Source organism: Limanda limanda, chromosome 3, assembly GCF_963576545.1.
Source record: "Limanda limanda chromosome 3, fLimLim1.1, whole genome shotgun sequence".
In the NCBI taxonomy this organism is placed as follows: domain Eukaryota; kingdom Metazoa; phylum Chordata; class Actinopteri; order Pleuronectiformes; family Pleuronectidae; genus Limanda; species Limanda limanda.
Genome location: NC_083638.1, coordinates 6,211,773 through 6,223,334, shown reverse-complemented (window position 1 = coordinate 6,223,334; position 11,562 = coordinate 6,211,773). Strand labels below are relative to the sequence as shown.

Genomic DNA, 11,562 nt, shown 5'->3' with positions numbered 1-11,562 from the left:
ATGCGCGTCCCGTGTGAACAGCCTCGGCGTCCGGTTTAAACCCGGCGTTACATAGTGATAATGAAGAATAACATTTGTTATAATGAATTGAAATTAAACGTTTTAGAAATGGAAACGGTAAATTCATAAAATGAAAAAAAAGATGCATCGGTTTAAAATTTTGATGGCAACGCATTTTCAGCGTCGACATCATCGATGACGTTGACTCATCGCGGCAGCCCTAAGTGTAACACCACACATTTTATATAAGTGGAAATAGAACAGAAGATAATGAGTGAAACTAATTGGTTGGCATATGTTGCATCCAACAAACAAAAACCTGTCGTCTCTGGCCTTGTAGCATAGAGCACAGCAAATCCGTGACAATGTACTGAAAAAGGTCAGGTTGAGAAAATGACTGACACACTTGGGGTTTATAAAGGCTTGTAGACCAGTTTGGCCTCAAGCCTCTTTGAATCAGACACTTTCCGCACAGCTGTCATGAAGTCTTCCTGAGTGACGTACTCCCGGTCAGCGCGGATGGCAAACAGACCTGCTTCTGTGCACACGTTTCTCAGATCAGCTCCATTGAAGCCGTCCGACAGCTTCACTATGGCTTCATAATCTATTTCTCCGTGGATGGTGATGGGACTTGCGTGGATCTTTAGGATGTCCATACGAGCCTGTTCATTGGGTAGTTCAATGTGGATTTTACGGTCCAGTCTGCCAGGTCGTAGCAGGGCGGGATCCAGGATGTCAGGTCTGTTGGTGGCCATGATCATCTTGACTCTGTGCAGCGTGTCAAAGCCGTCCATCTGGTTAAGCAGCTCCATCAGTGTCCTTTGAATCTCTCTGTCAGCAGAGGTTCCCTCAGAGAAACGACGCCCACCGATGGCATCAATTTCATCCATAAAGATGATGCATGGCTGGTGGTCCCTGGCATAGTTGAACATCTCTCTTATCAACCTGGCACTCTCACCAATGTACTTGTCCACAATTGAGCTGGAAACCACCTTAAGGAAGTTACAGTCCAGCTGACTGGCTACTGCTCTGGCCAGAAGAGTCTTTCCAGTACCTGGAGGCCCATAGAGCAGGACGCCTTTAGGGGGGATGATTCCCACTCTCTGGAAGAGCTCAGGGTTGGTCAGAGGCAGCTCAATAACCTCTCTCAGCTGACGGATCTGTTCAGACAAGCCTCCAATTTCAGAGTAGGAGACGCTGCCAGGGTCCTCATGAGACATGTTGTACACCAGAGGGTCCACCTCTCTGCGAAGGTACCTCATTATAGTGAGCGTGGTCATGTCCAAAGTCACTCTGGTGCCTTGCTTCAGCTGCGACTTATCCACCTGTCTGCGGCATCCAACCACATATCGGGGGCCATTGGAAGCCTTGACAATGAATTTCTCTTTGGTCAGCTGTTTCAGCACTTCTCCAATAATCTGTCCCACACTCTGCAGAGCGTTCAAGTTGTCCTCTGACTTCTCAAATTGTTTGGTTTGTTTTCTCAGTTGCTCTCTCAATTCTTTTAACCGCGCGTCAACTTCTTTGTGTTCGAGTAATCTTTTCCTGAAATCCTGCAGTCCTTTCTCTCTACGGTCCGCCATGATGCCCCAACTGATCCACGATGACAATTTTGTGTAAATTGAATTTAAGTTGTAAAACGAGGCTTGCCTTCTTTTGCCAGTAGGTCAGTTTTTACAGACTAATAGATCTGCTCAGGTCAAAAACACTTTTGTTTCTCTCCAGATCGTATACATCTTTCAGCTTTGCAACAGTCTAAGACATCAAAGTAATCTATGACCACTGACATTGTGACATAAAAGCAAACTGACAACAATTAATTCTTTGATTAATGAATCCTTTGAGGTGTCCTTTTATATAAAGCCTGGGTGGAGTAAAATAGTAAGTCACAAACGTGACTAACAAGAGCGTTATCTTATCAGCTTAAAGGGATAGTTCATCCAGAAATGAAGATTCCCTCATTATCTACTCGCCCCTATTCCGATGGAGGGGTGGGTGAAGTGTTTGAGTCCATAAAAAACTTTGGGAGTTTCAGGGGTAAACAGTGTAGCAGCCGCATCCAATACAATTAAAGAAATTAGTGAACTATAATCAGACATAATAAAACACAACATGCCTCTAACTGCCTGTGTGATGTCATCAAAGTGTCCGCAAGCCCCGACATTCATATTCGACTTGAAACAATGTAATTTTTCCAACGTGTTTTAAACCTAACAGTCCGGCAGAAGCGGCTAAGCTAGCTGACGGTGTAAATTACGCTATTTCGAATCGAATTTGTCAGGGCTTCAGGACATTTGAATAACACCACACGAGCAGTATGGAGGCGTTTTATCAGGGCCCGAGCACTGACAGGCAATGACAGACAGTGAGCCTCTTGAAATTGTAAGGATTATTATTAGGGCCTGAGCACCGAACGGTTAGTCTGGTTGCCAGACGAACTTAGCCCCGCCCACAACATTTGAGGTAATTTTCTCCGTTGGGGAGAAACTATGCATTAACAGAAGCTAATGTCCACCTCGCGTGCACAGCGAGGTGGACATTATTTTTTCATCAATAAAACTATTGCATGTTCAATATGTGGCAGGAGGTTTCCCTGAACGAGGTCGCCCTGAACGCAGCACAGCGAAGATGTTAGCAGCTGGAGGAAGCAGCCCGGAGCTAGCCTCCGCAGCTCGGCTTCATGTCTGCACACAGACCGTCAGTTCATGGGGAAGGGATTCCGGACAGACTCGGGTCTGGGTGAGGGGTTCCGGGAGTGAGGGCGTGACAACAACCGGACTGAGAGGTCGAGAACTGTCAAATCGAGCTAGCTCTCAGCGGCTAGCTGCTCTCTCAGCGGGGCTTAGGAGTACAGCAGCGCATATTTACAAGTGTAACCATTGAACGGATCCCGTTTAACTGCCACAAGAGTTGTTCATCTTGTAATAAAGATCTCAATGAGGAAACCAAGTGTTGTTTTTTTTTACCGTGGTATCGAAATTGACTACTGAATTTTTGGTATCGTGACACCCGTACTTACAAATGGTAAGAGAAAGTCTTGACTGTCTGACTTAGTAAATAACTCACAATGTCGCTTAACATACGTCACATACTACGTTGCTCTGTTTGGTTGTTGGTCTATCAGATTGAGCGAAGAGGCATTTTTGTTCCTGGTTCAGTCGAAACACGCCCCATAATCACAGCCCAATGGAGCAGTATCAGACTCATATTCTGACCAGAATTATGAGTATGACGTCAGGCTACCAAACGGTGAGAGGTCCTATTGAAATTGTGAGGATTCTTCTTATTATTATTTTTTTCCTGTTAAATGAAGTGGCTGTTTTACAGCTTAAACATGCTGAAAAAGTTTCTAAAGTTTGCAGTAAATAAGAAAGTGGTGTAAATTTACGTATTCTGGAGTATTTGGAAATTGGCGTGGCAAAATGGCTCAACAGCGACACCTGGAACGCAGCACCTAGGTTTCACAACGACCGAGTTTCACCAAACCAGAACACAGCTGTATCGTAACCAGTCATGCCATTGAAATAGGCCATAACATCTCAAAATAACTTCATGACTTTAATGCTGTGCCTAGACCCAGATACATTAATCAATTTTGTCCTGTATTGTTAAATGTTAGAATATCAAATTGAATCAAAAGGCTGTTAAGTGGGGTGGAATTGCAGGCTCTACGTCCAACCCTCCTCTTTTATCCGGGTTTGGGAACGGCAAAGTGACCCAAAAGAGACACTGGTGCAGAGCAAGGTTTTTTTCTTTTTTTCTTTAGTTTGGTTTAGTTTTCAGAGCCCTGAAAGGGTTCAGTTTCACCACGTTCAACACTACAGGTGTGGAAATGTCTCGATTCTTAGATGCATCTCGATGTGGACTCTGCATCGATGAAGAGACTGAACTCAATGACTCATGTTTTCCAGTGACAGTGAAGATACATTCACACTTACATCCCGCTCTGTAAGCCAGGGCAGGATTAGCGGCGGCTTTGCGCATGCGCAATTCATTTGCAGTCTGGAGGACGCGGAGTGTGGCCCTCTTCTCTGCTCTGACTGCAGCTGGGACTGCTGTGCAAGCCCACTGGGAGACCGACCACCTGTGAGTGCTCTGGGACGGCGGAGGGGCTCACGGCAGCACCCACTGCTCGTTGAGGACAGTTACTGCAGAACGATACGCGCTTTCACGTCAGTCTCCAAAACACCAGAAAGGTCTTCAATAACACCAGAAAAAGTCCCTAGATTTGTCGCTAGTAGCTTTTGACAAAAAAAGTCGCCATGAGGATTTGGGAAGTCGCCAGATATAGCGACAAAGTCGCCAACTTGGCAACACTGGCTGGAGCAGCCAGGCTTCTCCCCTCTGCGATACAGGAAAAGAGAGGCTGGACAGCCTTCTGCCATGAAGGGTTTGGAGAAAGAGAGCGAGGAGGGGGAGAGCTGGGGCTATATTGGCCTGGGACCTCACAGGTCATGGGGTCCAGAGTGACCAATAGGAGTTGACCATTGTGTCTCTGGTGGCTCCAAGGAGGAGTTTGATGACTTTGTTAATATAATGAACACACACAATGCTTCCATCACTCTGAAGTACACTTCAAATGACCAGTCTGTGGACTTTCTGTACACCATGGTATTCAAGGGACCGACATTCACACAATCACATAAATCGTACATCAAGGTTTATTTTAAGGACACTGTTACACATGCACTGCTCTTTAAAACGAGCTTTCATCCCAGACACACCTACAGGGAACTAATACAGTCACAGCTGGTGAGTTTACGCAGAATATGTACAAGCAATTCAGATTTCAGAATTCAGATGGAAATCATGAGGTCGGTGGCTCCTCAAGCAAAAGCAGGACGCAAGCAGGTGAGAGAGCTTTGTTATCGAAAGATAGGTTTGGCAATATAAAATATATTATTCAATAGTTTCTTCTCCATTTTGCATTGGCTCTGTGTCGTTAGCTCTCTAGCTTGAACCCGATCCAGTAAAAGGACGACAACCCTCTTCAATTGTTTCTGGCAAAATCGCATTCAAGTTCAATGGAAGTTAATGCAACATTTGTGTAATTTGTCCTTGTGTGTTTTTTTTCTTGCCTTGTGTAGCCGACTGAGGAGACCTCAGAGATCCTCTCACACTGTGTGGCATTTGTCGATATGGGGCGGCTGCTGAATCTGAAGCCGGACTAAGCTGCAAAGCGTGTCACTTTATGTTAAGTTTATGTTTGTTCACATGTGTGTGGTGAAAACAATAAAGAATGTTAAAAAGAAACACTTCCATCTCTGGCTGTGTGTGGGAGAGCCCCGTGGCAAGCACCACTGCCACAGTGTGGTTACCTGTAAAGCTTTGTCTCCCCTGTGAGCAGGATGCAGACATATGGGCTCTGAACGGTCACTGTCACTTCCTGCAAGCGGCCTTCAGGGACGCCCAGGAGAGCTATGAGCGGAGCCTGCACTTACCACAGCAGCCGTCCGACTCTCACCCTGTTCTCCTCCTCTCGGGATCCATCTACCTCCTGCTTCATATGGTCAGATACTGAGACATCATGTTATAAATGTGTCATAAACAGAGCACTGTTAACTGTGTCAACTCACCGAAAAAAGGTGATTGGATCAAGAAGAGGATTTAAGATGGTTTGACCTTTTTATTTGGAAAATTGTTGCCGAATCACTTCTGTGTTTTATTTTCGGTGCAAACTGTTCTCATACAAGACAGAAATCACAGTTATCCTCATTAAATGTGCATTTAAAGCTCTTGATTAAATCACAAAACACCATTTGTAAGCCATTAATCGTAGACTCAGAGTAACTGAATCTCTTGTTTTTTAACTTTCAGTTTGAAAAAGCCAAAGAAGTCTACCAGCGGGCTTGTGAACAGTCGCCCTCCTGCCTGACGTGGCTCGGTCTGGGCGTCGCCTTTTACCGGGTAAAGCTCCACTTCCAGAACAACGATGCAAATGATATCAACTAAATATTTAAGCTTATATATATATATATATAAAAATGGCCTTCAATTTCAACTCCCCCTCAAAGGACACTCGTGTGAGTGGGCTGCGTCCCTGCAGGAATGCAGCCCCTGAACTGGAACACAGTTTAAATGCACTTATCACTTGTTCTCTGTTCCTCAGGGATTTTATCTAACATGCATTTCATTTGTTTCTAAAACAGCAAAAACAAAGCTTTTCAATTCCTTGTTGAGACGGTAAATAAACAAATTTAACTACAAGAGAAAATGTTTTCACAGATATTCTCTTGCTTTTGTTTTCTGGTTACACAAACACATCTGAGCCTCTGTGTTTATCCTTCATTTTGTCATAATGTTTTCATTTGAGTTGCTGTAATTATTATTAGGGTTTAATTTGTTCTCCTGACAAAAATCTTTCTTCTCTTTTCCGTGTGTTCAGTTTAAACTGCAGAAGAGGTGACTCATCAGGGACTATAATGAAGATTCAGCTCCAGCTCAGACGCCTGGTGATAGGATAACTGTCCCGTCAAGAGCTGCGGCAGGAAGATGTGAACATGTCATGGCTGTTTTATATAGTTTTTACAAGCAGCTCAATCCAGTCTGTGGTGGTGAAGCCGTTGTGCACTGGGAGGCCACAACAGTTCAGACATCAGTGTCCATGTTACATCCAGCAGAGATTCTGTGGAAGAAAACCAGACCCATCAGTGTTACGGTCATAACTGTCCCCTGTCCAGATCTGGATTGGAGCGACTTCCACCCCAAACCTGTGTTTCTTTGTTTGAAATAGCACCCTGTTGCTTGCTTAGTTCATGTTTACTGCATTTTCCTTTAAGTTGTTAATGAATAAACTGACCTGTACACAGTTTGTATTTAACACTTTATTTTGCAAATGAAACACACATTCATGTAATTTATCACATTTTCCAGACAGTGCAAATCTACGATTAAGCCAAAGCCTCAATAGTTCAAGTTCAATATTAACAGTGCAACCCAAACTCAAAGCTACACACAAACAATCGCAAATACATATAAATAAAATGCAGAATAGTTTAAAAAAAATTCATATCATTAAAAAAAGGAAAGAACAAAGGGCATGTGGTGACAGAATACTGACAGAATTCAAACAAATGTAACGGGAACTATCTTTTCATTCACATTTATCATCAAACAGCAAAACAGGACTCTCGAGACATTCTGGCCTTAATGGAAAAAATAAATAATGACACAGAGCTGTTCTGGCTTGGACTCTGATCATGAGACAGAAGTTTGGTGGTGATAGGACAATGCAGAGTGGAGTTATGACAACAACGTCTCCTTTGGCGAAGGATGAATCTTCGCCGTACCTCAATGTTTACACGGTTTGAGGAAATGTCCCAATTCTGAGAGAGAGAGTGAGAGATGTCACCTTTGCAAGACATAACGATTCCTTTAATCTATGACCACTGACACTGCAGGAGTTGAGTTGTTTGTTGACGGCTCAGCATCAAAGGATTCATGGTCCATGTATGTCTGCGAAACAGAACATCGTGTTTTATTGGCGTGTAATCAAACTTTGACGTCACACTGTGTTACGAAAAATCGATCTTTGAGTAAGTTTGTATCTCCGTCTTGTTGTGATGATACTGAAGTTGATCTGATGGAAGCCCTGGTACAAGTACCTCAAGGTAAAAATGTGGAATATCCGGAGGTCTTGGGGGGCACCATTGAGCCATTTTGCCACGCCCATTGAAAATTCCTCCAGAATACGTACATTTTCACCACTTTAAAATTTTCTGCAAATTTCGGTAAGAATTTGAGCATGTTAAAGCCCTCAAAAAGCCAATTAATTTGCCTGAATAATAATAATAATCCTTAAAATTTCAATCGGGCCTCACTCACTCAGTTCAGTCAGTGCCTGTCAGTTGTCGGGCCCTAAATAAGAATATGAATCTTTATTCCTTAAGCACAAATCTAAATACAAAACTTTTTTTTTTCAAACAGTTCCTCTTACGAAGTGACGTCATCGGAGCTGCTCCCCTGTGATTGACAGATATTGACACCGAATACACACTTATTGAACATTATGAAGATGAATGAATGAATGAATGGACTGTTCCTGTTGCCATGGATTCGGGTCAGCGGGTAGTGGGCGGTCCCAAGGCAGCGGCTCTGTGATTGGTCAGCGCTCGGTGAGTCCATTGAACGCGCAGTGGTCGGTGAATCCTGCTGCAGCTGCTGTTTGACCCGGATCGACTCTGCTCTGACCGGTAAGTAGCAGCGGAAAACCGGGTTATATTGTACCGTAAACCCACAGAGCTCCTCCTCACCTCTAGAGATCATAACTAACTATTAGATTATCCCTCAGGTGACTTCCCAATGCTGCCACATCATAAGGTTTTTATTTAGAGATATTCATCTAAAATGCATTCAAAGTTTTTTTCAACTTCTGTGGGGAGCTCAGGGAAACGAAGGTGTTCTTCTTTCATACAGTCTTGTGTTTTTCCAGATTTGGAAAGATTACTCGAAAATTTTAATTAAGTTCAAGTAGCAGTAATCAAAATGGGGGAATACAAAAAAAAAAGTACAATACAACAGTAGTGGTAGCAGTCAAATAGTTGAATTAGGAAATTGGTCAAATAAAATAATAAGGGGTAAACAATATCCCTTTCGAAAGCAGAAAAATCAAGCTAAGCTGGCAGACTCGTCAATCCAGTTGAGCTGCTGCTAATGTTTTTTGAGTGTATCAATTCAGATATACATTTTGTTTTCCTCCCAGCAAGATGACGTCAATTTCCCAAACGAAGGAGCTGTTCAGGACAGCAGATGCTGTGTGTTTCGATGTGGACAGCACAGTCATCAAAGAGGAGGGCATCGATGAACTCGCCAAATTCTGTGGTGTTGGGGATGCCGTCACTGAGATGTATGTATAGAAATGCTGTCAACGTTCCATGTCTTCACTTGATATTACTGCGTTGGGTCTGGATGTGAAGCCATCCTGTGTTCCGCTCACATTTCAGGACTCGGAAAGCAATGGACGGCTCAGTGACGTTTAAAACGTCCCTGATTGAGCGTCTCTCCATCATCCGATGTTCCAGAGAGCAAGTGAACAAGCTGATAACAGACCACCCACCTCAGCTCACACCAGGCATCAGGTGAGTGTGTCAAGATTGTTCTTTATTTTTAAGTAATGTCAGTCAGTGGGGTTTGTATTCCACTGAAATACTGGTATGTGCATACAACATGCATGACGGGGTTTCCCATGTGTTTATCATTTCAAGCCTTTCCTGTCTCCACAAAGCTGCCCAACTACTCACACTGACTGGAAAACGTGTTCTAGCACGGTTTATTCACACATGGGAAACCCCTTCATGCATGTCCGCCGAAAACTAAAAACACACCTCTTCCGACTGTACCTTGAATAAAAAAAAAAAAAAAAAACTAACCACTTTTGAAACTTACACTTTAGCACTAAAACGGCACTTACTTATAGCACTTTGTAGTTTTGCTTTATTTCGAAGAAATTGTACTGTCTTGATTCTTGTTGTTCTTGGTTTGTACCCTCGGGGTTGAATGCACTTATTGTAAGTCGCTCTGGATAAAAGCGTCGGCTAAATAAAATGTAATGTAATGTAAAAAGCTGCTCAGCCACAGATTACAGTTGAGGCTTCTTTGCCAAAATCATAGACTTTATAGGAAGATACACGGCGCACCTCCACTTCCTCCCTCTATACAGAAACAAAGCAAAATGTCCTCGATACAAACGCTGCCGTTTGTATCTCGTGCCGATGACGTGTTCTGGAGCCAGAGTCTGCAGTACCAATCGGAGTACGGCGCAGCAGTATCGATACATTAACGTATCATATAATTACATAAACGTTTCAGCTCGTTTTTATAGCATCAAATAACTCATTGAAACTTACAGGAAAAATGTGATAGAGACACTTTGATTTCACTTTTGGGGAGTCGTCCAGTCTGTTTGTCTGTATGTGCAGTCTGTCGTCTAAATTAGATTTCCAATTGTCTGTAACCCAAAAATAAAAATAATAAAAAACTTTGCAACTTATTTACACTGGTTCAACGAAATGTACTGAAAAGAGACATTTTCTATATATGTGCATACATTTGATTGATGCTAAATGTCCAACTGTCTTTACCCAGGGAGCTGGTGGACGATCTGCACCAGCGCAACATGAAGGTGTTCCTCATTTCAGGAGGATTGCGCTGCATCGTCGAACATGTGGCCGCTCAGCTGAACATTCCTCTGCAGCACCTCTATGCAAACAGGCTCAAGTTCTACTTCAACGGTATATTTGACTCTCCCTTATTACTGGAGTGGACCAGTTTGTTTTTTAAACAAGTGTAGGAAACAAATCAGTGCTCTCTCTGAATGAAATGAGGAGATCTTTGGTGATATCAAAAACAGACTTTTCCTTCATCTCAAGCTGTCTCTTGTCATCTTGTTCTTGGACGTCAACCTCTACTTGTGCATCCTGTGTGTTTACAGGAGAGTATGCTGGTTTTGATGAGAGTCAGCCCACAGCTGAGAGCGGTGGAAAGGGGAAGGTCATCAACCTGCTGAAGGAACAATACGGCTTCAAGACCGTGGTGATGATCGGGGATGGAGCCACTGATCTTGAGGCCTGCCCTCCTGCTGTAAGTGATGTTCAAGTGTGCACACGTAAATCTTTGACTTGTTGTTTATGTGTATTTTTGAAACAATTCGAGCATACTGGGAGTGGCAGTGTGATCACAACATAATGTCCCTCTGCCCTTAGAATGCATTTATTGGATTTGGCGGGAACGTCACCAGGCCGCAGGTGAAGGAGAGGTGTTCGTGGTACGTGACCAGTTTCGGGGAGCTCCTAAAAGAACTGGAGAAGATTTAAAGACGCGGAAATGAACTGTTATTCATTTTAACATTTCATAATTGCAAATCTGATGGTTTTATCCAGTGCACAAAGTTCCTTAGATGCTCAATAGATTTTTTATAATAAATGGATATGTTCACATAAGTGAGACCAGTTTTACCTTCATGGAGATATTGCCTTATTGATTTTTATACTAAGAGATACTAGAATAACCAAGCACTGTGTGGAAGGTTACGAAGAAGACTTTAGTATTTAGCACTTTTTGCATCAAAGCCTTTAGTTAAGCTAATACAACTCCTGTTCATTATGTCAGTGAGCAATGAGCGTTAGAAGTGTTTTAATTATGTATGGATACTAAGAGCTGTAACCAGGCATGTCTATGAGTGTGGTGACGTCAGTCCCGTTAAAGAAAAATCATGCTGTCAAAGAATTGAATTGGTTTGAATTTATTTAATCTGTGTTGGTGTTGCTCTCCTTCCCTCTACACTGTTCCCTATAAACCAAAAACACAAGGAAAACATGTTTCCTTTCAGTTCAATAAACCTTTGATATCACAGTTTGCAGCAACATGACTGGCCCCTCGGACAATGATAGATAATGTTTGTTGTCAGGATTTATTATGACACGATACATAGTTTTGCCTCATGACAACATGTTGAGATTAAAAACAGGTGCCATGAAAATATTGGCACAGGCGGATGCAAATGTTTTGTCCATGGACACCCCTTTGATTTGTAAATAAAATTGTCCATTAAACTCAAAATAATTT

General features: G+C 42.9%; 2 protein-coding genes across 2 annotated transcripts; one reads left to right on the top strand and one right to left on the bottom strand.

Annotated features, from left to right (window-relative positions):
- Nucleotides 1-413: 413 nt before the first annotated feature.
- On the bottom strand, nucleotides 414-1,583 carry LOC132998585 (26S proteasome regulatory subunit 10B-like). The gene has a single exon (XM_061068306.1). The coding sequence runs from the start codon at nucleotides 1,581-1,583 to the stop codon at nucleotides 414-416; it is 1,170 nt and encodes a 389-aa protein (XP_060924289.1).
- A 7,122-nt stretch (nucleotides 1,584-8,705) lies between these two features.
- LOC132999077 (phosphoserine phosphatase-like) lies at nucleotides 8,706-10,811 on the top strand. Its single transcript, XM_061068858.1, has 5 exons — nucleotides 8,706-8,845; nucleotides 8,943-9,077; nucleotides 10,084-10,229; nucleotides 10,430-10,578; nucleotides 10,701-10,811. The coding sequence occupies exons 1-5, from the start codon at nucleotides 8,706-8,708 to the stop codon at nucleotides 10,809-10,811; spliced, it is 681 nt and encodes a 226-aa protein (XP_060924841.1).
- The last annotated feature ends 751 nt before the right edge of the window (nucleotides 10,812-11,562 follow it).

Bases quoted from the DNA above. Each gene is read 5' to 3' on its own strand.
- LOC132998585 (XM_061068306.1), bottom strand. From the start codon at position 1,583: ATGGCGGACCGTAGAGAGAAAGGACTGCAGGATTTCAGGAAAAGATTA.
- LOC132999077 (XM_061068858.1), top strand. From the start codon at position 8,706: ATGACGTCAATTTCCCAAACGAAGGAGCTGTTCAGGACAGCAGATGCT. The intron at 10,230-10,429 runs GTATATTTGACT...GTGTGTTTACAG, and splicing joins GCTCAAGTTCTACTTCAACG to GAGAGTATGCTGGTTTTGAT. The intron at 10,579-10,700 runs GTAAGTGATGTT...CTCTGCCCTTAG, and splicing joins TTGAGGCCTGCCCTCCTGCT to AATGCATTTATTGGATTTGG.